The sequence below is a fragment of the Micrasema longulum genome, unplaced genomic scaffold (assembly GCF_059751315.1).
Source record: "Micrasema longulum isolate JH-2025_06_02 unplaced genomic scaffold, ASM5975131v1 h1tg003181l, whole genome shotgun sequence".
Taxonomy (NCBI): Eukaryota; Metazoa; Arthropoda; class Insecta; order Trichoptera; family Brachycentridae; genus Micrasema; species Micrasema longulum.
The window spans coordinates 1-26526 of NW_028280272.1; the positions used below are offsets into that span (position 1 = coordinate 1).

The 26526-nt window shown below is 37.3% G+C and overlaps 1 protein-coding gene across 1 annotated transcript; it reads left to right on the top strand.

Annotated features, from left to right (window-relative positions):
- Positions 1-206: 206 nt before the first annotated feature.
- On the top strand, positions 207-26526 carry LOC148270995 (putative 1-phosphatidylinositol 3-phosphate 5-kinase; the record flags this gene model as incomplete). The annotated part of the gene is given in 25 exon segments (XM_088241941.1): positions 207-254; positions 257-370; positions 897-1224; positions 2512-2672; positions 3355-3616; positions 3966-4151; positions 4757-4955; positions 5904-6009; positions 9078-9258; positions 10183-10314; positions 10726-10831; positions 11323-11540; positions 11854-11972; positions 13572-13700; positions 14321-14449; positions 14961-15026; positions 15111-15155; positions 15396-15481; positions 15598-15722; positions 16084-16174; positions 17557-17983; positions 18306-18425; positions 19402-19590; positions 21502-21663; positions 24206-26526. Coding segments are annotated over 25 exon segments (3920 nt in total), but the record flags the coding sequence as incomplete, so codon positions are not given.

A 26526-nucleotide genomic window follows, 5' to 3' on the forward strand; every position in this document is an offset into this window, starting at 1 on the left:
TGATCCTAGTATAACGATAATAGTATACTCAAATTCACAAACTTTTCTACTTTTTAGATAAGTACATAGATTTGTTAGAACATATAACTAAATAGTTCTTTGTGCACTGTAGAGGACACCTCACCGAAAGTAGCTTTGCCAGAGCCATAACATGCAAATTTATGCTCCTTTGATGACGAATGTAATAAAATAATGTTTTCCTACAGCGGGGGATGAAGAGTGTCGGCCGTGTTGCCCGCTGGTGGAGGCTGCGGGACAGAGCACCTCCGCCTGCTGCTCCTGCAGGGCCTCACCCGTGCGGGACTCGCCCCCTCCTGGGCGTCCGTCCTGCTGCCACTCTGTGTCCAGATTGCCAACATGATTGCACTAGGTTCACTCCGCTCATCACTTTTTACTTTGTATGCGTATATGTCGATTTAATGATTCGAAAATTTCGTTTTTCATCCTTTGGTTCTCTATTTCCATGTTTTCAGTTTGTTCTCTGTTTTTACAAACTCGTTTATTAATTAATTTATTTATTCATACATATATATTGAAGAAACAAAACTGTCTGAACATTTTGTTAATTACTTTAGATATTAGTATTCTTTGTTTATTCTCATATGTAAAGATATTTTTTAAAAGTATATTATTAAGTGTCCTCGGCACGAGTAACCCCAGTGAGGTCACATTTGTAAATGAAAAATGAAATGAATGATAGTGGATTTCTTTAAAAATCAAATTTATACGATTAAAGGACTTATAGGGATTTAAAAAGGTCTTCACCCGGATGATTGTACAATTTTGGCAATATTATTCTTAACATTGCAATGGATCAAGAATAGTTTGGCAGCAATAACAACAATTCGACGCGCTTCTCTTCTTGTTTTTATCTGATTTTGTTACTGTTCCAACAGATGTCGGGAGCAGCGAGTGGGACATCCGTCGCTGCGTGCGTGTGAAGCGGGTCCCGGGCGGAGCGCCGTCCGACAGCCGCGCCCTGCCCGGAGTGGTATTCTCTAAAAACGTGGCGCACCGCGGCATGCCCACGCGCATTGCTAACCCGCGCATCCTACTGCTGGACTGCTCCATCGGTTACCAGCGCGTGGAGGGCAAGCTCACCTCGCTGGAGCCCGTCATCATGCAGGAGGAGGAGTATCTGCGCCAGGTCTGCGCGCGCATCCTGTCCCTGCAGCCCGACCTGCTCCTGGTGGGTGGGGGAGTGGCGCGCCTAGCTCAGGAGAGGTAACACTAGTGTCAACCCCCCGCATTCTCCGGGGGGGGAATACCTTTACTTTAGAGAGTTTCATTATGCCACTCAATTGATATTCAAATTGTCGGAATCGGAACGCGACCCAGAGTCACTATCGACCGGCGACGCTGGATAGGTTTGAAATTTTTTTATGAAAGTCTTAATCAATGTGTCTTTGAAACAGGCAGAATATCGTAAAAAGGTTGTTTGGTACAAACTCTTAACAGAATGAACAGTGGAGGAATGATGACAGCTATAATTTTTCTGATCAGACTTTTTCTCTCAGTTTACTAACAAGCTAATGAACTAACATACCCTGTCGGAGAATTGTGAAAATTAGATTGAGGGTAACAGACAAGGTGGCTATGTATACTGAAGAGCACTGACAGTGATAGGGGCATTGAAAGCAGTAAATGTAAATTCTTAGCAACACATATATTTTATAAACAAAGCATTGAAAGTAAAGGGATTAACCATTTATTCAATCTTAAAATTTGTTTTTTGCAATGTGGGGATCTGAAAAGAGGCCACAAGACCTCTCAAACAGATCCGGGTAAGCTGGTGGGGTTTGATTTTGAAGATTGAGATTCAGATTAAATTTCAGTTGATTTAACCCTGCATTTTTATAATTATAACACTTTTAAAAAACCCTTCACAAAACATGAAACTTCACAAAAATTGGCCAGGCACAGGGTAAGTTTTATGCGTATTAGGCCGGTGCTCAAAGTGTTAAAAGGAATCAGCCAGTGCTGTGTTGACATTTCAATCATAATGGAAATATCTGCTGAATGTCATTGTGGTATTTTTGAATAAACTTTTGTTCAAGTATTATAATATTAAAATAGTGTAGAATAAAGCTACGTTTATCGCGAAGTTAATAATACTTGTTATTTGAGTTGACACAGAACCACAGAAAAAATAGCCATTTATAATTATATTACTTATATATTATGTACTTTTATATAGGTACAAACTAATGAACATTTTTTTTAGATTACCTGTACAAAAAATCACCGCTCGCCACTGCTACACACAAATAAGTGTACAATGGTTTTCTGTTAAAAAATAGCAACATTTAAACTTTTCCTTCTAATCCTATAAAATACATTCTATCCGTGAGTTTTGGAATGAATCGCAATTGCTACAAAAAACATAGTACTTTAGACTGCCTATCTATAAACAATATAATCTTTTCCACCAGTGCCTACCAGCTAAAGAAAAATACTATCAAGAAAATTGATCATTTATATATTGATTAAGTACGAGTTCATCGCTTGCAGGTTACGAGCTCACGGCGTGGCACTTGCGCTGGGCGTACGCGCTCCCGTATTACGCCGCGTGGCGCGAGCGTGTCGTGCTGACGTACTGAGCAGTGTCGACGCGCACGTGGCTCGCGCACCCGCTAGACTCGGCACCTGTAAGGCCTTCTACCTACTCAACTGTGAGTGCTGTGTGCATATTACTATATTGTGCTTATTCCGATGAAACCTTCCATAATGTCACTTACATTAGTAATATTAAATATGTGTATTTTTGTACTGCCATTTTCGTGAGCTATCATGACATAGATTTCTCTGTTTCTCTCGCAGCAGAACTGCAAAATTGACAGAGTGAAGTGATGTTTTATTAATTTCATTTACCCATGTGATAAGTTGTTCATATCTACTTTATTGTCTTTTTTTTGCACCACAACAGATACTAGATTTTTTTTGCACCACAAGATGTATCAAATAAATTCCAACACCAATTTAACTAGTTGTAACTGGAAGCTCTATTGTCACCAATTCCACCTCAATCCCACGAGAAACTTCCTTGTCAGCAGGTGGCTTCAGACCGGAATAAATTGCCAAGCCTAGTTATCCATTCCCTTTCAGTCAACCAGCTCAAAAAACGTTTGGATGCTTTTTTGAAGAGAGAAGAACGCAGACAAAACACAGTACACGAAATATAGGTGCACCAGCAAAAGCTGCCTGCCTATAACAAATGTCTGCATTTGGTGTTATCTTTAATATTAAGATTAAGATTATGTGGCTTTTGAGATCTTTATTGTATATGGATAGAAAACAAAAGGAGTATGTAAAGACTACAACAATAAAACAGAAAAATAATGTTTATTGTGTCAGATGAGAGTAAGACCCTCATGGTGCTGGAGGGGCACGCCAAGGAGCTCAAGTGCTGCAGCGTGCTGCTGCGCGGCGCGGCGCGCGCGGAGCTGGGCCGCGTGAAGCGCGTGGCGGCGCTGGCGCTGCTGGCCGCCTACAGCTGGCGCCTGGAGAGCAGCCTGCTGGGCGACATGGGTGCCACGCTCCCGCACCTCGCCGCCTCCTTCCCGGACGCGCAGCCGTCCGCCGACGCCCCCCACACACTGCTCAAGGAACACAAACCGTAATTGCTTTTCTAAACTTCTTTTATTAGCATTGCTTACCTGATATAACTTATATAATAACTTACTGACGAGTTGTAAGGACTCATCGAGAGAGGTTATATTATGCATGATGGATATAGTAAAAGCAATAAAAGATATCAATGATAGCGGAATACCAAATGCCGAACACTCTTCAAGTGGATCGGAAGGTCTATTGACGAACGACAACAGTCCGCCTTCTCGTGGGGATTTTTCTGTGCTTTCCCCACTATTGGCTGGAGAAAATGAGATTCAATCTAAATCCTACAGTAGAATACGTAAGTTTTACAGAAGTGTGAGCCTAATTTTTTTTATTGTCTCTACAACTAGACCCGCCGTTAGAAGCGACCCGTTGAGTGCCGAGCGTCCCATTACTGCACAGAGCTGTGGAGTCGCTGTAGACGACTTCAGCGATCCTCTCCGCAGGTTGGAGGGAGATGATGAAGTGTTCCTAGCTCCCTCGCACCAATCCGCTCCGCAAGTGGAGGAAAGAGAGGAAGAGACTCTCAGAGATCGGTACTAGTTATTATTCTTCTTTAACTTTTCCCTCACTAAGCATCCAAAAATTACACACAAATTGATTCGAACGGGGGGACCAAACGACCCCAGCGCCTACTTGTTTATGGCATCAGGAGAATAAAACGGAAGTGTTTATGACCGTGCAAAAATTTATTCATGTTTTCGCTTACACATATTTTACTCATTCGTGTATTTTATTCATTTTTGTTAGTTTGTCTAGTGCTTATGTACATAAAGTGAAATTGACCAAGTCGGTCTATGGGGATTCGAACTCCCCCTATGGTTTGGCTAGTTTAAACTACTGATTATTTGTTAAACTAATCTTATGTTAAAGATAATAGTAACCAACCAATTTTTAATAAATGGAGTTAGGCAGTAAAATAAAATACATTATTTTTATACATTCAAGAGGCGGAGCCTCAGTTGCCTCACCTGCAAAACCATCACTGGGTTCATTGGGTACACAACATCCACGTTAATTAAAAATATCAAAATAGTTCATTAAAATAAAGTAAGGAAAAAGCTAACAGAGTTAAAACTTTCAAAATAAAAGATTTACAATTTGGTCAATTGGTTCACGGAAACGATATTTTGATCATCAGATGTAGTGCCGAGGAGTGCGTGCTGTCTCTGTCCCCCGGGGTGCGCATGGTGGGGCACTTCCTGGAGAGCGAGGCGGGCCGGCGCTGCCCCCTGCGCCCCTTCTACCGCCTCCCCCTGTTCCCGGCGCCCCCCGCCCCCCGAACGCCGCCGCCGCCGCGCAAGGCCTCCACCCTCCACCCTGGGCTGCCACACCTCAAGGTACTCTATTACTAAACTTAAACGTCGGCCCGTGTCCACAGAATTAATGATAATCAAAAGGCAGACCAAAATCAAGGTAGCTAGATAATGTGGAAAGCGACATGAGAGCAATTGACCTAACAAACTGGAGAAGAGCTGTGGGCCGGAGCTCACAGCGGGCTGTAGCGCCACTGATGATGATAATCGTTCAAATCCGGGGTCAATTGTCATTTTTTCACCACCAGTTTACGTATTCTGCCATTCCAAGCAGCAAGAAGGCAGTAACCAACATGTAAAAACTTTTGAGGAAATTAAGGATTTATGTATTTGGTCATTTTATTCCCATCTTCTTCTATAGCCTTGTTCTCTCCACTGCTGGGTGGCGGCCTCTTCTAAATGTCTTCATTCCTTCCTATCACCCACTTTCAACATCCATGTTTTACCAACTACAGAGGCGATGTCATCGACCCATCTTTTCTGTGGCCTTCCAACACTTCTTTTCTTTGCCCATGGTCTCCACTTTATTATTCTGGGTGTCCACCTGCCATCATTTTGCCTCGCTGAGTGTCCTGCCTCCTGCCATTTTAATTTTGCTGCAAAATCCATGGTATCTATGACTCCGGTTCGGCCCCTTATTTCTTAATTTCTTATTCTGTCTCTTAGACATACATTGAGCGTCTGTCTTTCTGTGGATCGTTTTTTCCCTATATTTATTAAAACTGTTTTTTTTTATTTGTTTTAAGATGTATTTACTAGAGCAAGTTGTTTAGAAGGATTACAATTATTTATCTGATGGCATTAAAAATACTAGATACAGCCTTTTTGCTTGGAACGGTAGTACGGAGTTGAAATTTACATGACTGAGAAGAATCTTACATGCAATAAGTTGATCTACATTAAGAATCACAAAGCAGTTATTGTGCTCGTATTTGAAATACTTTTTAATAATAATATGTGGTATATTCCCAGGAAGCTCACCCCATGGTAAGCCAAGCGCTGGTGAATGGAGCCGAGGAGACTCCGGTCCGCGCCCTGCTCGCCAGCTTCCGTGCCGAGGGAGGGAGAGTTCCACTCAGTAAGCTGTTTTGTAAAATAATACTCCGTATTTGTTTTATAATGTGTACAAGGCTCACCAGACTGACAGACTGACTTCTTCGGGTAACGTTTTTCATTTGGCAACGGTCCATTTGTCCGTGTATGTGGGCACCCCCGAGGAGACTCAAAAGTAATTAACCTCATGATATGTTGATGTTATTATTTTATTATTATTATTATTATTATTTTTATCTGTGTGGTTTATTTTCCACCACAAAGTACTGTAGAATCTTTTAAATTATTTTTTGATAAATTGTTATGTAATTTACATTTACTTGTTGATAAGCGTGTCATTGTGTTGGGTGATTTTAATTTGTACTCTGCACGAGGGGGGGAGGTGGATACTGACCTTTCTTTCCTCTGCTCTGTGCTGAAACTCACTCAATACAATGGCATTCTTAACAATAAGGAACGAACGCTAGATTTAATTTTCTCAACAGTTCCGATATCCATTTTTCGAAGCGAGTCTCCTCTCACTAAGGAGGATGCTTATCATCCTGCATTGCTTTTTCAGTACAAAGTTAAATCTCTAAACACACGCACTGCCGTTCCCATAACGCATATAACATCGGAAAGGGGATGGGATTTTACTAAAGGTGATTTCCACTCCCTTTACGACTCCTTTTTTAATGCTGATTGGGACGGCATAATAGATTTAACTGATGTTAATGAGGCTGTTCATTATTTTTATAACACTGTTTACAATTGTTTAGATATGTGCTTTCCGAGGAAACACCCGGCTGTGAGTAACAGGAGATATCCGAGGTGGTTCTCTCGTGATATTATCAGTGACATCAGAAAAAAACACGGATACCACAAAAAGTGGAAGTCTTCTGGTGATCCATACTACTACTCTCTTTTTAGTAATCTTCGAACCGAGGTAAAACAGAAAAGAAATGCAGCCTTTGACTTTTATATTTCCGATATCGAATCAAATATCTTGCGAAATCCCAGTGACTTTTGGAGATATATTGGCTCTAAGCGCCGGGATGGAGGGATCATGGACTCCATGACCTGGAAATGTCAAGACGTTCGAAATGTGGATATTGTGAATGCTTTTGCTAGTAATTTTAAATCTGTTTACTGTTCTACTCCGAATAAAGAGGTGCATCTAAATAAACAAAGTTCGTCTCAAGGCTCGCAAAATATTTCAATAGATTATTTCAGCGAAACTGATGTCTTCAAATCTATTAGTTCTTTAAAGAACACTTGTTCACTTGGTCCCGATTTTGTTCCAACCGCTGTGCTGAAGAGTTGTGTACACATTTTCAAAAAACCACTAACTGTTATTTTCAATCTGTCCTTAAAAACAGGTGTCTTTCCGGAGTTATGGAAGATCTCCAAAATTTCTCCAGTGTTTAAAAAAGGGAATAAAACATGTATCGAAAACTATAGGCCGGTGGCAATTTTATCTGCTCCTGCAAAGGCATTTGAATGGTTGATATATCATTTTGTCTATCCCCAATTAGAACCATTCATATCAAACGAACAACATGGATTTCGGCCTGGGCGTTCAACCAATACAAATTTGATGGTGTTTACGAATTTTGTCACTAAGTCACTCGACAAAGGTGCTCAAGTAGACTGTTCGTACAACGATTTTTCCAAAGCGTTTGATAAGGTAGATCACCAACTTTTGCTTCTGAAACTTCAGAGGATTGGCTTTAGCGACATTCTTCTGAAGCTATTCACAAATTATCTTACAGATCGTAAGCAATATGTGTCATATGGACTGTATCAATCTGAAACATTTAATACCTCTTCAGGGGTTCCTCAAGGATCAAATTTGGGACCATTGTTATTTTTAATCTTTATAAATGATATTGGTAAAGTCATAAAATTTTGTAATTTTCTCTTATTTGCTGACGACCTAAAAATTTTTTGTGAAATACTGACTTCTTCTGATTGTATTAAACTTCAGTGTGACATTCAAAATATAATTCAATGGAGCAAACAAAACAAATTGTTCTTCAATGTTTCCAAATGTTTTGTAATGGCATACACAAGAGCATCCAAAACAATATACTATCGTTATCTCATGGACGGAGTAAGACTTGAAAGGGTTTCAACGTCCAGAGATCTCGGGGTGTTGTTTGATGCTCAGTTATCTTTTAATCTTCATATAGTTAATCTATGTAATGACTCCCTTAAAATGCTTGGTTTTGTTCTTAGAAATGCCAAGATCTTTTCTAACACTCAGATTTTGAGGACATTGTATAATTCCTTGGTAAGAAGTCGTTTGGAGTTTAGTTCCATTATTTGGTCGCCACATGAGACTCGATACTCTTTGATGGTGGAGAGAGTGCAGAAAAAATTTCTGCGCTATCTGTACCTTAAAGAGTGTGGATATTATCCTTGGCTCTTCCCAACTGACTTTTTACTGGGAATGCTAGGCTATCAGTCATTATGGAGGAGGAGGGACGTTCATTTGGGTGTTCACTTTTTCCAGGTGATCGGTGGTCGCATACATAACTCAGAAATTCTGATGGATGTAGGTCTGTTCGTACCTGATAACTATCTTCGACAAAGACAGCATCGATTGTTTTACCTACCGCGATGCAGAACCAACCTGCCAATGGTTATGCCGGTTGGTAGGGCAATCTTACTACTTAATCGCATCGCCTCGGATGTCGACATATTTCACGACAGTGGGCCTTCCCTTAGGAAAGCACTTTCTAACATTTAATTTTTCTTTTTACATTTTGTTATATTATTTTAATAACATAATTATCTACTGTAATTTGTGATTTATTATTGTATTTAGAATGAATTGGGTCTTTTTCTGTAATGTTCTAAATATCTGAATAAATAAATGAAATGAAAAAAATGAAATGTCAATAAAACTGTCATTGTAGGTAGCTGTATTTTTCGAAGAGTGCTATAAATGGTCAACCTCGTAAAGTGTTATATTTCAATGAATGTTCGGCTCGCTGTAGCGCCCCTCTTCCGATAGTTTTAAGGAAATATTGCCCCTGGAAGCGCTGACAATACAGGGGCTGTTAATAATACAAGGGCTAAATTAGTTACATTCCGTATTTATTCTGTCAGATTCGTTCAAGTCACCCGCGGTTGTAAAGTCACCTGCGGAGGGCAGTGCCGGTCCCCACAAGGAGACAGACAAGCCCCCGGTGGACCCCCTGGACCCGGAGCAGCACCAGCGTATGTACCTGCTGTACTACAGCTACTGTTCCCGCTCCCCCAACGCCCCGGATTTCTGCGTCAACCCCTGGTAAGGTACCACAATAGTGACAGAACACAACACACAGAAACCATAATTAACTCAATTTTATAACCAATATTTCACAAATTAAAAATACGAATTAATTTCTATGGAAAAACAAAAAAAATTGTATTCTGTATGTTCTAAAAGAGTCTATTTATTTGTTGAGTTGGCGTTTATTTTGTAGAACTCCATATTACAGTTGTAATATTTATTTATTTACTTATAGGTAGTTTATTACACATTATTTGAGACATAAGTCCCGACTCCGTGGGACTAAAAGTCCTATGTTGAGTCGGGACGACACAGGCACATGAGTATATTATCACAAATATTATATAGGATCAGAAACACAACAATAATAAAATTTAAAAAATCAAATATATGATCATTCGGAAAATCATCAAGGAGTTTCCCCTCTCAAATCTCTCCCACTAAAGAAAAATCCAATCCCTAACTCCTCTCTTGGAAATAGTTTTTGTCCTTGAGAGCTTAATACGCTCTTCCAAAATATTGAACACTCTCGGTTGAGTTTATATTCCACCCTCTGTGGAAAACGTAGCCAGTGTAATTCCCGAAGTAGTGGAGTGATATGACTGAACTTAGAGATTCCGAAAATAAGTCTCGCTGCAGCATTTAATACAGACTGTAGGTGAGTAATTTTTTTTCATTAGTAGACCTGCATATATCCCATTACAATAATCGAATCTGGACACTACAAACACATTTATTAATTGACGGGCGGCATCAACCGGCAAATTTTTGCGTATGCATTTAGTTTGTCTAGATTTCTTCGAGTCATTAATTACACCAGCGTGTGATTCCGACTATACTCCTTCACTCCAATCTGGCCGACATGTACATTCACTACTCGGGCCAGCATACGTCAAAATGAAATTTACTGTAGATATTGTTTTTCTGTATTTGACCTAGGATCGTTCGAATGGAGATGTACGGGAACAACGACATTCCTCTGGGCCTGTTTCTGGAGCGGCACTGCTTCAGTCCGCAGAGCATGTGCACTTCTCCTGGCTGCGGGATCCCCCTCATGCAGCACGTCAGGAAGTAAGTTCTCCCACTAAGAAATAATCCTTCTTTTTCAATGGTCTTCTTTTTTATTTATTTTTTTATTTTATTTATTGGGGATATCAACAGTAATACGTGTAAAAAAATATAACAAATAAAATATACAGAGAATAAAACCAATGACAGATATCCACAGAAATACATGAAATACTCGTACATGGTGGGTGAGTGGGTGTTATAATGAAATGAGGGTGGATATGTGTGTAAATATTATTGCACAAGTGTCTGTTCTCATGCTAGTAATGAAATTGAACCACCCTATACCTATTATTCTCTTAAAACTCAGGAGTTTGGTGTTTTGAGTTTTAGTAAGGTGCCAGGGCTCGCATCAATATAGATGTCTACAATTTGTCACGCTAAATATTGTCTATATTCTTGTATATTATGTAGATTTGTTCACGGTGATGGCTGCATCACGGTGACATGCGGGACTGTGGAGAGCAGCGCCACTCGAGGGACACAGCTGCAACTCACGGACCAAGAAGAAGGAAAACAGGTGAGAATCTGAATTTAGGTCAGGCGAGGAACAGTTTAACACGGAGTACACTATAACAGTATTAATATTTCCTTTATTTTTCTTCATTGTAACACTGTTTTTTTCGCCATTTTAACACAGAGCTAATTTGAAAACAGTATTCATGAGTTTTGTAGTAATTGCAAAATACTGTTTTTGTTGATGTGGTGTAGTAGTGATTTAAAAAAAAAAAATCTTCGTTATTCTGAAATAGTTAAGCATTGGCGAGTATTAGTATTTCCCTTTTAATCTACTGATTGAGAGCCATTTAATAAATCAAACCTTCTTGCCGGTTATTCTAATCTCTTATTTGACTTATTCTGACCATTTCTGCTACAATACCTATACATTCTATCTTTTTCATACTGTCGTCCATATTAGTTAAGACATTGTTTGTTTTCTAAATACTCCCATGGTATTTTTACATACATCGTGCGTGTGAGAGTCTCACAAGTTGTGTCGTGTGTTTGCAGCCCGTGATGTGGTGGTGTCGGTGCATGTCGTGCGGGGCGGGGGGCGCGGGGGGCGGGGGCGCATGCGTGCGTCCTCCCTCGCTCGCGCTGTCCCTGGCCAAGTACCTGGAGCTGCGCTTGCATGCGCCGCGCTACACGCGCGCCCGCTCCTGCGCGCACTCCCTCAACCAGCAACACGCTCACTACTTCGCCCGCCACAACACCACGGCCTGCTTCAAGTATTTATATATTCAAAATAATATTTGAAGCCTTAAATTCATGATTTTCCATGCTTCAGAAGATGACCGTTCCTTTGATATCAGAGTAAAAAATTATATATTATTATTGAATGCATCTATGCGAATCATTTTTGGATTTCTGAAGTTATGGCCACTAGAAACACTCATTTTTGTATTACTCAAACAGAATGTGCTTTCTAATTTACCGTAATAATCTTATATGAATATAAAAGTTCATTGAATTTTTTTCTAGTCTCCAATGTTTTTCCAGTAGTATGGTAAAATGATAAAAATGATGTTAATTCTCTATTAGGTATAGTAAAATTCCATCCTGGGACATTTGCCTCCCACCCACCAGCATCGCCACACACCACATCACAAGAACTATGAGGGAAGGACTCATCAACCAAGTCAATGATCTTGTGCTTAAAGGTATTTTCTATAATACTACGACAATAATAAGTTTTAATAATTGAAGGTGGTGGCAGGTCGACATTTTTTATCACAAATAGCCCGTAAGTATAAAATTATAAGAAACATTTAAGTTTGTAAGCAAAAATTCTTGATGGAAGTTCATTTTATTTATTATAGAAATAAAAGATGAGTGATCCTTTAATCCACAAATTTGGAATATCCACTGGCCGGTTTCATTGCTTTTGCGACATCTTCGAGACTGGTATCTTTATTAAGGAGTTCAATTAATTTATACAAAACAGGGGAAAAGATGGAGAATTCAAAATGATATGAACGTAAATTAAATAATATTATTTTTATCTTAAGGATCATTAACAAAGTGTTTCAGGTTAACTAATGAGTTGATATAATGCTATTTTAATGAGTTCAAGTATTATATGTATATTATTTTTAGGGTCCCATCCCTCATGAGTGTGATTTTTGTTAATTATCATTTCTGAAAGACAAAGGGTAAAAAGTCATTAGTAAAAATATTACAATGGGTATAGTCAGGTTTATTTTTTAATCTATTGATTTCGAGAATTTCTAGTTGGACAAGCTCATTGCCTTTAGGTGCGATATGAATTATCTTTATTTTTAGACCATGATTGTGTATCACTTGTCTTTTATTTCTACAATAAATTAATATTGTAAGCATTAAAACTATATTTTCTGAATTTTCAAATTTCAAATCTTTTGAATGGATGCTTCAATCCAATTTTCAAGTGAGGTTTGATCACAAAAAGTGTTATATGTAATATGTGTATGAGCTGTATTTTAGAATTTATCAATTTCCTGAAGTTTTGTAGGCAGAGAGAATGGACCGCCACACACGTCTATCCTGGCATACAATCCTAGCCTCTTCCACATTCATACATCTTGTCATACATGCCCTTCGGTTCTGTCTGCTTTTGACATGACCAGATTGTATTTAAATATAATAAACTCAAGTTTCTTAATGTTTAAAGTTAATTTTTTCTGTGAATATAATCGTCGCCATTATCGCAAAAGTCACTAAACCTAAAAATGACAGTTTTGATTTAAATACATGTCATTCGAAGCGTAAAAGTTAAGTTCTTTAAGAGGCAAACGTCACCAAGATAGCTTAGTTAGAAAAAATTGCGTAAATCCAAATTATTTGTTTTTTACTGTGAAACTTTATGTATAGAATTAGATTTTTAAAAATGTGTCAAAAAATATTTATTTAAATAAAAAATCATTTCTAACCACAACATTATAATAATTTATTATGTGTTCCTAATATTTCCTTTCTGTATTAACGCTTATAGCTTGCATTGCCCATACTATAAACAACCAAAGGGAGAATTAAATTTTAGCCGCCTTGCCTCATTAAAAACCTAGATTTTTTTAATGTATCGGAAGGAAAAAGTTAAAATTAAATTTATCAAAAAGACACAAATGAATTATTTTGTAAACATAAATCCTCCAAAACACAAAAATCTGATTTTCCCTTGATCTCCAAACTTTTAAAATATGATTTCTCAAAATGATGTTTTTTTTTGGATTAATGACTTGCCTGAATGGCGATGATATATAATGATGGAGTATTTCTTTAAGGTCACGAGGTGTTCAGTAGTATCGGAGAGGGCGAGTCAGAGAAGGAGCAGTCAGCCTTCAAGCTGCATGTCGAGCAAATCCAACTTAACCTCACTTCCTCTTCCCTTCAAGGACAAGCCAACGGGGCAGGTAAAGATTTTATTAACTCTTAAATGCCCGCTTAAAAATCCCTCTGCAAATGGTGCTGTAACGTATTTTAAAAAAAGGAGATTCAATGAATCCTGTATAAAACATATATAAATAAAAACTATGATGTTTTGAAATAGAGGTACATATTTTAAATTTAAAAAATAGGATATGTTTCTATACTGTTTAATAATCTATGTTTCATAATTTATAAAAATAATCATACAATTTGGGCCTGATAATCAAGTCGTTTATTCTATATAGATTCATGTGACATCACAATAGTTGAGCTATAATGAAGATTTTTCATGTGTATAAGATCTAAAGATTTATAGTCCTTATTATTTCCATCATATTATTTTCTACAAATAAGTATATAGGTTTCAGACGCTGACTTTCGTTTGCCTGTTTTATCCAATATCTTAACCTCCATTGCCTCCTTTCAAATGAAATTATTCAACTTTGATGGCCACTGCAGAAGACATCAAACGTCACATAAAACTAAGTCAACGCAGATTTAACCAAAAGATACTCCATCATTAATGAGTTTCGTTAAAATGCTTGCCACACCTTTAGGTACTTATCGTTATAAGTTTTATTGATACTGACTATAATGGTTACAGGCATAGTACGCTGGATGTGGAGCATATCTGATGCCTTAGTGATAGGGGAGAAGATACTTCAAGACGCCATCGAGAAATGGACCACTCAAACTCCCTCAAAGGGGCCGTTGAAATTGAGCCAGGATATAGGTTTAGCTTTATTTATTTTTTATTCATCATTTACAACAACAAAAAAAAACTATTTATGAACTGCATGACTGCAATTCGTCATATCATATCTCTTGTTTAAAAACTTTACTCTCTGCTCTTGTTTATTATAAAAACCTAATCTTTCTTGATGATTTTAATAATATGTATATTTTTTAATATTAGTGTAGTCTAACTAATCAAAAGAACCAATTGAGTTTAGTCAAATTTAATCTGCCTCTATTGAACCCAAACATTTATATGTTCAAATTAATATGGCAGAATGATGATGTAAAGATGAGTATATTTGATATTACCTTGTTTTTATTTCTTCTCAATTTGTTTTGAGTAGATTTTCTAATAACCTTTACTATCGGGTAAAGTATAAAGTCACAAATACCAAATGAGAATGTTTCCCGATTGCTCAGCGTGTGATACAACCACAGTATTATGATTACAGAGTCTCAAAAAATGTTGGTAGAAAAATAAACTGAATTTGGATTTTTCATTTCAGTTGATGGGAAAATTGAATCAGAGGACGGCCCACAGCCAGATTTCAGCGTTGTAGATTGTATTTCGGGTAAGATACACGACTAACAAACGCTTCTTACACTCGACAACTCTCATTCAACTTCAAATAAATTGTTACATTTTTTTTTTGCAGATAACAAAGGCATTTCCAGCAACTCTTCTGAGTTAGATCACACAGGTAAAACTACAATATTTCTGTATTTTGGTTGTGATGTATTTTTTGACATCTAGAACCTTCCCTCCGAAATCCTTTTCCCCACTTACCATATATAATCAGTTCACATATACAAACCAACATACAAGTGTACCACCCAGTGATAGATTATACTCCCAGTAAATATGTATTCTAAAACACTTCCTTCTTGAAGAAAAATATCTATGTATGTCAATATATAATATATTAATTATCCTATTAAAGGGGAAGAAGAAGAGGATAAATCAGACAAAAGAGGACTCCGTGCGATGCTCTCGCAACTTCTCAACAGCTCGCAGCCGGCGCACCAGGTGAGAGCGATGCATAATATAAAATAAAACCTGTTGCTGACAATAATTAATGAATAAATTAGACTCTTGGCAGTATATACTTATTATTATGTAACCGTGCCTATCTCATTCCGCAGACTGGAGTTGTCCTGTGTGGTGGAGTTGTCCCCCTCATTGTGCGCGGAGGAGAAGTCAGTTCCCTGGCTGCTGCGGCTCTCGCTTCTCACCACTACCAAGTCTCCTTGCAGAATATCCCCAATGGGTAACCGCTACACTTCCTCGACAACTTTCACATATAGCTATAGATAATATATTGAAAATGAAAATATAGTGGATAAACTTTACAACGTTGAAACAGTTTGTAAACAATAATGATTTATCAAATTACAACCTTTGTTATATATTTACTATACATAGGTGGCCATAGTGCAATGGCTGAGACACTCGCTTCATGCGCGGAAGTTCCTGATTTGATTCCCGATGAGATCATAATGATAATGTTACTTTTCTCGAACTGGGTATTCTTGGCTGTAATTGTGTTTTTTAGCCTATTGTGGTGAAGATAAATAAGTTACTGCCCTACTTACTCGGTAAAATCCTTTACATAATGCTTCTTGTTATAGCACATCTTCCGAGCAAGACGAGAAGGATAAGGATAAAGGGGAGACGCCGAAGAATTCCAAAAACTCCGAGCACATCGATGTACAACTGCAGGTCCGCATTATTTTATGTTATTCATATTTTTCTATTACTGTCTTCTGTATTTTCTACGTGATGTTTGTTATTCAAAACCGAGTTAACAATGAGGAACTCAGCCCTACGGGAAATTTGATACAAAAAAATTAGAGCGTTAAATTGTACTGCAAAATTTCTTAGAAATGTACAAAAAAATAATAAAAATGATCTACTTTGAAGGACGTCATTGGTTCATATGAATGAACCAATTATAAGAGTTATGGAAGATTTCCGGTTTGCTTGCCAGAAATGAACCAATGGGCAGAACTGATCGAGAATAAGCGGAAGAAAACCTATGCTGTCAGTTATTTCAGAAATAGAAAACTTTGAAAAATCATAGCGCCAATAATACGATGTATAAAAATTGTAAATTTTTTTTTTTTTTTTAAGTTGTGCGGCATCCATTTTAAAGCCTCTCATAATTTCACAGAAATTATTATTGAGAACAATATTCCAGCGCCCTCCAACATACCCGTCAGAACAGTTGTTCCAATACATGAAGGTGCTGGATATGAGACAACTGTACCTAAAAGGAGCATTTACACACTTCTGGTCGGACAATAAGGAGAGGTCTCAGTCAAATTTCCGTACGAGGTTTCCCATAGCATGAATTATGTCATACCCAAAACCCGTACGATTTTTGCTCAGAGACATCTCTCATTTATCGTACCGAGAGTGTTATTTTGGAAGAGCGTATTAAGCTCTCAAGGACAAAAACTTTTTTCAAGAAAGTACCTAAAGACTGGATTTTCCTAAGTGGGAGGAATTTGAGTAGGAAACTCCTTGATGATTTTCCGAATGTTTGAGTTTACTGTTTACCATATTGATGTGCCATATATGTTTTTTTTTATTTATTATTTTTTATGTTTCTGATCCTATATTTGTGGTGATATACTCATGTGTCTGTGTCAACTAATTGCTAGTCCCATCTCAACACAGGACTTTTAGTCCCATGGAGTTGGGACTTATATCTCAAGTAATGTACAATAAACTTATGTATATAAATAAATAAATAAAATTTTAATTAAAAAAAAATCTATTAACAAATAATTTTTATTTTTAAAAACCACTTAACTTCCTCATTATAACTTCAAATATAGCTGATTAAAAAATCAAGATAGATATGTCAACAGAAATAAAGAAATGATTCTTGAGAACAAAATATGGCTTAAATCCTTTCATTGTTTAAATGTTACTTATACATAGAGAACACTTGAACCAGTCAAATATACGTTGAAAACTCTGTCAATGTCTAGATTTTAAAATCTTTCTAAGAAACTAGGTATCTTCGATGTTCACATATGTATTTTATTTTTTTGAGAAAATTTTGCAACATTTAATTAACATCGTTTCTCAAACAGGATGGACTCTCCTGTCGAGTATTCCACGCGAGACAGTTTCTCAAGCTCCGTGCCATGCTCCTCTGCCCTCTGGAGTTCAACACCCACATCGTCAACGACTTCAGCCTCAAACTGGCGGAGGGCAACGACGGCGAGTCCTCCACCACCAAGGAAGACAAGAGAGGCGACCCGCCCACCCACCAGTCTACAGATAGTATCAGGCTGTCTGACACGCAGAAACTAGGAGAGAAGGACCTCACCTCCAGCGTGGAGTCTTCTCCTGTTCTGGGCGCAAAGAGGAACGCGGAGGATAAGGCCAAGCGCGCCAGCACCGTGAAGGGGGAGCCGCTTACGGACATAGAGGAAGGATTCATCAGGTCGCTGTCTCGCTGCGTGCCCTGGGCCGCCCGGGGAGGCAAATCCGGATCTACATTTTGTAAAACTACGGGTAAGCTGATCACAATATATCGAGTCATCCAACTTCCTCTAACTCAAACACAATTGTAAAGGGCTGTACATATAACCTTCATCTATATATAATACTACATATTTTAAAAAATGCAACATACTGCCTTCATCCATCAATGTTATCAGTTATTCCCTTGTTTTGAAAAAAATTGTGTGTCACTTATACGCCTTGTGACTCACAACCTTACTCAATGTAAAGTGAATCAAAAAATTAAATGTGTGATTGACAAGTCAAGAGGAATGCAATAATTTCGTAACTTTGTTAGTGAATGATTCAATCAGTGAGGTATTATTTGCTTTAGATGATCGCTACATCCTGAAGGAAATGTCAAAGTTGGAACTCCAACTGTTTCTGGACTTGGCTCCGCATTACTTCAATCATATCCAATCCTGCCTCCAAAACAAGCTGCCCACTCTCCTCGGTAATGTAATTTTTCACTTTTAAAAGGATGTCATACGTATTTCTCAATAGAAATATGCACTTGTGATTTTACCCACAGAGTTATTTGTAAATACCCATATCAGGAAATGGAAAACACGTTATGGGAGCACACCTCTGAATACATACATAGCGTGTATGTATACAACATCCACATGCCAGTTTTCTTCAAAAATTACTACCTTAGTTAGCTACAGTTTGCTGCAAAACAGAATTGCCAAATCAATATTAATTTGCATTGTAATTACCTTTAAATATATTTATTTATTTAACACTTCATATACATGTACAATTTATACACACATTAGGGCGGGCATATTGCAATATACGTATGTGTTTATTTCCTCAAAGGGTACTATGTATTTATTATTGCAGGGTTGTTTCATTGTATATTTCTATAACTGTCCTGTGTATTTTTACAATCCTCCATAAAGATATATTTTGTACTTATTTTATTTTATTATATAAAAAATTTCATAGGGTTAATTTGACAAAATTTTTGCCATTCTTCTTAATATTTCATTATCTATATATTAAATAAAAAATAAAAAAATTATGCATCGTATTCATGATAATATAATAGCGATGACGCTTTGATTTTTAAAGTTTTTAAATTACTCCATTCGGGACGTCACTAGTCCTCATCAGTGAGTTGTCCTGGCATTTAAAATTAAAACCCCGTAGCTGCAAAATATACTAAACTTGTAAAAAAATGGCTTCCCAGAAGCCGGAAATCTATCACAACACATGTCAACGCTATCATCGATCGGTTGATTAGCAAGAACTTGCGACGTCAAAGTAGTTAATTTTTATAAATTTTTTCATACATGCATGAGAAACTTCTAGGTAAATGCATACAAAATGGCATCTCTATAAGCGGTAGCGGACGTTATTACTCTGAAGGTATTATAATTATGTTGTAAGAAAGAGAGTGGATCGGTGGCTTTATTCGTCTACAGGCAGAATAGTAGGCGTGTACCGGGTGGACGGAGTGGACGGTATCGGGGGCGGAGTGCTGGTCATGGAGAACTTGTGGCACGGGCGGCCGGACATGGCGCAGCGCTTCGACCTCAAGGGGGCGCAGAGGAACCGCCTCGCGCACCAGGGACCGCCTGACAACGTACTCCTGGATGAGAACTTACTCAACTGTGAGCCACCTGATATTTTTTTAACCGTCTAATCAACAAGCTAAACACCTTTATAAATTTCCATAAGATATAATGACATGACATGTTGGACTTACTCGAGGCCACCCTCGCTACAATTAAATCAGCTGTCCTCTGAATGGCTATCATCTGAATTCTCCAACTCTTTTTAATGTATTTTTCCTTTAATTTCAATTCTTCTTTTGCTTACATGCTCGGTGTAATAATTGAAAGTGTTATTTTTATATGTTACATAACTGCTGTTATATCATCAGCATTCAGGCAAGTCCCTAATCCAAAAAACACCAAAGAAATTGCAATTTGAATGTTTGGAAACCAAGAAGAAAGAATTTTTTTGTTTTGTAGGTTTTACGTACACAACATAATTCCTCTGTGTCTTTTTTATCAATTCCATTGGCAACCTTTTCTTTCCGATACATTTTAATATACGAGTATCTAGAAAGTTTTTAGAGAGCTAAAGTGGCTAAAATTTGGTTTGGTGACATGCTTGTTTATAATCTGTACAATGCAAGCAAGCCAACGGAGTTAGTGAGAGGAAGAAAATATTGGAAATACATACTTATGGTGTGGTTAAAAAAAATAATATTTAAAGAAGTATTTTCTAGCATGTTCAGTTTTTTATATTTTATAATACAAATAAACCCAAGCAAAATGTTGTTTTTAGAAAAAAAACTGCCATGCTTAAAAAAATTTAAAATCTGGTTAAACTGTCAATAAACTAAGCCTAGTTATGCAGAAAGCAGCCAGTCCACAATTTGAAAAAAAAAAGAGATATCGATATTATCGGGCGCAGTAAGGTCACTCTTATGTTCTGCTGAAAACAGCCAGACCGCTTTCTCACCTTTTGAAAATGGTGTCGATCACAAAAACGACATTTCTCAATTTGCAGCTTAGCCCTCTGGGTGTTTAATGAATAAATAAGACGGCTTTATACCATCACAAAAGAAGCCCCATCCTCGGGGGACCATCCCTGAGGATATTAGAGAGCTCGCCCCCTACCCAATAGCCTGATACTTTACCGATCTGTGCTTGGGGGGTGAGATTTAGCAAAATGAGACACTCACTCTTCACTCAGTAGCCGGGCAGAGCCTGGGCTTAGAGGGCGAGAACTGATTTACAGGGACCGGTCACAATAGATCTACACGGGTCGCAGTGACGTCAGGAGCTTATCAGCACTGACCCCCATTTCTTAGAATAAGACTATGGCTCCTCAGTTTGATCTCCTCATTGTTTCCTACATAAATAGTTCAAAGAAGGTTCAACACTAGTTTTCAAGGTTCATTAATTTTAATTTTCCCATTGAAGAGCTAGACTATAAATGTATAATGAAGCAGTTGAAATTATTACATATTAATATTAGTGATAGAAGGGAAATTTCGAATCAAGTGCCACTGTTCAAAACATTAAATAATGTTTTGACAGTTCCAAATTCTTGAATTTTGTACATTTTTATGTGAGACAGCGTGTAACGAGGCAAACTAATGCATTCTCTGTTTTTTTTTTTTAAAGGAATAACCCGCTAAGCCTCTATTTTGAGGCTTGTCAGCAGATGGGAAAGAGGGGATATGGAAGGTGGTAACGAAAAATACACCGCACAGTTCAAACTACGCTAAATACTCACCTTTTTCATGGCTCCATATATTAGCAAACAAACATGGAAATAATGTATTAGGTGTTAACATGAGTCGTGTTTATTTTTTTTTTCGATTTAAAAATGAGCTCCAAAAGTAAAACAAAATTGTCATGTTAGGTAGGTTTGTCGTCATTTGAAAGAACATTTTCTGCTCTACAAGATGATGTGTTTGCTTGTACGTTACATATATTATTTTATTTGATTACGAGCCTTCAAAATGGAAGAAAGTTTTAGATAAGATATAAGTAATCTTATTACAGTGCGGTGGGAGAGGCCGCTGTACCTGCAGTCGCACTCGGCGGGAGTTCTGTGGGCCGCCGTAGAGCGAGACACGGCCTTCCTGACCGCGCACCACATCATGGACTACTCGCTGCTGGTGGGACTAGATCAGGACAGGCAGGAGCTCGTGCTGGGCATTATAGGTAACCTAACCTAACCGTGACACGCTTTCTGAGAGCATCAATAAAAATTAATGGATATACAGCTCCCGCACAAAAAGCCGAACACATAAAAAATACAATTTTCATGTGAATTTTTTTCCCCTTTCATTCCGGCGCATTCCAAGATACTTTCCAATTTTATTCTACTAAGGCACCATATACGTATACTATGTTCAATGAAACATCATTTTTAATGAATAACAACAAAAATATATATATATATTTAAACATTTTATTATTATTATTATTATTAAGGACAACTTATATAGCGCCATTTTCGTAATATAATACCTCAAGGGCGCTTTACAAAGTGATTTTTAATTTTTAATTTAAGAAAAACAATGTACTTTGTCACCACATGCTAAGGATTTATTCAAATGATTTAGAGAACAAGTGGCATTTACTTAGTAAAAGCATCTTATACCTTTTGTCGAATAAGTACCCGGAAATTCTCATTTTAAATTTTCCCTCTGAGAATATTTAAAAAAAAAAAATTCCCAGGTTGGCACAACTGTCAGCCACTATTCTGTGAATTTTTATTGCTATGTGTCATTTAGTTTGGTTACGGCGTCATTAGGAACAAGTCAACCTTTTGTGTGCGTTGCGATTTTTACTATGGATAAAAATATAGAACAAAGAGTTTGTGTGAAATTTTGTGTTTCAAACGAAATTTCTTGTGCCAAAACGTTGGAAATGTTGAAAAAAACATTTGGTGATTCAACCATGTCAAAAACTCAAGTTTACGATTGGTATAAATCGTTCAAAGAGGGGCGAGAAGAAGTGAACGATTTGCCACGTTCAGGACGGCCTTCGACCTCTTCAACTGAAGAAAACGTCGACAAAATAAAGGAAATGGTGCTCAAAAATCGTCATTATAGTTTGCGAGAGATAGCCCAAGAAATGAACATGTCTCATGAAACCGCTCGTCATATTTTGGTTGATGTTTTGGGTATGCGGAAAGTCGCAGCGCGATTGGTGCCAAAAGATCTGAATTTTCTTCAAAAAGTGAATCGCAGTAAGGTGGCTGAAGACATGCTTAAACGCGTAAATTCCGATCCAACGTTCATCAAACGCATCATAACTGGTGACGAGACATGGGTTTTCGAGTACGACATGCAAACAAGTCAACAATCATCAGAATGGCGCACCAAAAATGAGCCGAAACCGAAAAAACCGCGCCGAAGAAAATCGAAAATCAAGGTGATGCTGACCGTTTTCTTCGATATTCGTGGTGTTGTTCATTCGGAATTTTTACCGGAGGGCCAAACCGTCAATAAAAAATATTATCTTGGCGTTATGAGGCGTTTGAGAGAGAATGTTCGTCGCAAAAGACCAGATTTGTGGCGGAACAACAGTTGGATTTTGCACCACGATAATGCACCAGCGCACAAAGCGATCATTGTGAACGAGTTTTTGAACAAAAATTCAACAAATATCATCAAACAACCACCGTACTCTCCAGATATGGCCCCGTGTGACTTTTTCCTGTTTCCAAAACTCAAATTACCACTTCGTGGAACCCGTTTTGAGAGCATTGAAGACATCAAAACTAATTCGCAACGAGAACTGAAGGCCATCCCGGAATATAGCTTTAAAAAGTGTTTCGATGATTGGATTGTTCGTTGGAAGAAGTGTATTGCCTCAGAAGGGGCCTATTTTGAAGGGGATATAATAAATTTAGATGATTGATAAGTTGTTTGTGTTTTATTTCAAATTTCCGGGTACTTATTTGACAGTGTAGTAAACATATTCATTATTTAATTAGTGAAATATATATATATTTTGTTTGACCACCTTCGGCCCTGATTTCACTATTTATTCGTCTCGGTGATGATTTGTATAATTTATTTGAAAATTTCAAATTGTATTTTTTTTTTAGTTCAGCTTTTTATGGTGCGAGGGCTGTAGGTAAATTTAAAAAAAGAAGAAAAAGCTCAACATTTCATACGTTTAGGTATGAGAGGAAATACTTTTGATAAAATGAACATTGTCTGGGAATCGCAACATTACTCGACAAAAACCAAGTGTCGTCTTTTTAACGCACTGATAGTAACAGTGTTGCTCTGAAGATGTGAGCTGTGGCTTAGATGCTTGCCGCGAATACTCGGTATCGGATGGTTTGATATCATCAGGAACGAGGAAAAGTATATGGATCGCACGTTGCAAATGGTCCGATGAGATCGACCCCGCTTGCCTCTTTTGCTAGCGCAATAATCATGTCCGGGCGGGTGGACAAAACCAGAACCCTAGACGAGCGTTTTCAACTCGCCGGTCGCTCGGGTAAAAATACTGAATAAGGAAATCGAGCGGAGATAAGTCCGCCTTGTTGTGTAGTGAACGCGTTCGCCCACCACTCTTGAGATCCTGGGTTTGATTCCTGGCAGGGCGAAATATTTCATCATTCCCGGTCTGGCAACTCGAACGTAAGACTGATCACCTTATCTGATTGAACTACGCTGCATTCGGTTCACCAGCGGGCGCAGAAAGGGGGATGACGATGCGAATCATAATGGCATTTTTCTAGATTACATCCGCACATTCACATGGGACAAGAAGTTGGAGCACATCGTGAAAAAGGGCCTCGGCTCCGGCCTCCCCACCATCGTGTCTCCCGAGCAGTACAAGACCCGCTTCTGCAACGCCATGAAGAAGTACTTTCTTCAGAGCCCCAACCAGTGGGAGGATCTGCACCGAGGTCTGCTCTGCGAACCCTGATCGTGAAATTTAATCTATGTACAGTTTTGTATAGTATCGACAAAGACGGAGGACATTTTTAACAAGCGAATATAAATGTCTAGGTAATGTTAGTTTTATTATTCTTTCGCAATTTTTGCATTATTTTTGTTACACTCACCGGGGTGTCCCGTGCTGAGGGAAAGTTTTACATTATTTTGAAACGTGCCTTAAATAAATTAAATTAAGCATATCCAACTTAGAAATGAAAAACACTTCTAAATAGAAACACTTTTTGACAATGGAAGCAGGTTGTACACTTTAATCGAGAAGTAGACCAATCCTCTTTGACAGAAAATTGTGTTGATTTTAAACGGTTTTTGTATTCACCTTAAGTATACACATTTCCTTCATCTGAAGTAAAAGAACTTATTGTTTTATTGACGTGTGGCAGTTTTTTTAATATTTTTCTTTATTTAAAAAATATATTTTACATATATCACTAAATTTAGTAAAACAAAAGAATCCCACATAGGCATGACCTGTGTGTGGGTAATATACATACTAGTTTCTTCCAAATTATTTATTTTTGAAATAACACAGTCCAATTATTTATTTTTTTAACATTAATTCAACAATGCGTAATAGTAATATAATGTAACTATTCGTCATTGGAATGCCCTACATCGCTCTTTTACTTACTAGGCTTATAATATATGACGGTGATACTGAATAACTGTTGTTATGCCATGTTATCATTTCAGAAAAAAATTAAGGTATGATAAACAGTAAACAATTTCAACATCGTTGAATCGTTTCACAGGGAAACCTATCCACCATCGTGCTCCTTTTGGTCCACTTTTTCTACACGGTACCGTGCAGAGTTTCCAGTCTGCTTGTATAGAGAAACTACCAGTTGTTTTAATCAAAATCTTTAGAATGTTTGACATACTAGATTTGACACTTCGGGAAGTTTTTTTTAAGAAAGAAAATGAATTATTTAACTTACTCAAATATTGTGTATACGTATTTATTGAAAGTGGATACATTAACCTAGTAGGATAATATTAAAAAGTAAAACATTAATACGAGTAACACTAAAAAATGAAAAATAATACAAATCTCGAGATCCGTGCACTATGTAAGGCATTATTGACACAATCAAGAAAGGGGTGCTGCGTCGGTTTGAGCATGTAGAGCGAATGGACAGCGGAAGAACGGCTAAAAGGATCTATGATGCGAATGTTGATAGATGCAGATACGAGGAAGACCGAAAAAGACATGGCACGATCAAATCCAACAAATACTTGGTGGTAAGATGTATGAATGTAGAGGAAGCGAGGACTGTATGCAAAGAGAGAATGATATGGCATTCTACCCTCTCTTCGAAGCGGGGTTTGTTGTTGTTGCATATGTTTACAATTCCACATAATAAAAAATCTGTATCAAGTCAGATATACAATAATAGTCCATACTATTTAATATTGCCCAGTTCCTGCCTGCGCATAATGTTCCCTATTTTATGATGCTCTAAATATTATGATTGCAGTGTAAATAATCTATGTACTATCTCATTATTTTTTTAAATAAATATTGTAGTGTAAGAGGCTAACTTATTTGTAAAAAGCTGTTTTATATTATGATTATTTAGTATGTAAAATTTTCACCAAAATGGCGTTTATTTTTTATGGATTCACTATCCAACAACATTTTATGCATTGTGTGTGATAAAACAAAATATTACAATAATTTGTTCTAAAAAAAAAATATTTATGACTACCGATTTTGGGTTGATCGATAAATCTAAAATACATTCATTTTGTCTAGAAATAATTTATTGTACTTTGAAAATTTTATTATGAATCTCATTTTGTGATGAAAATAAAAATAAAATTTAAAGTTTTAAAAAGTCAGTTTTTTGTAAAAATAATTAAAATTGGTCTTTACTAAAATAAAATAAGAATCGATAATTAAAATTATTTCAAAATAAAATGGCCACAGAAAACTCAGTTTACAGTGACAAGTGTAAAAAATAATTCCAAGTTGGCAAAATTGGAGCTGCTGAATATTTTTATAAATGTGAATATGTCAGATGTTATATTGTTATGAACACAAAATTACTATGTAATTTGTAAATAATATTTATCAAAAAATAAAGTTATGTTTTCTAAA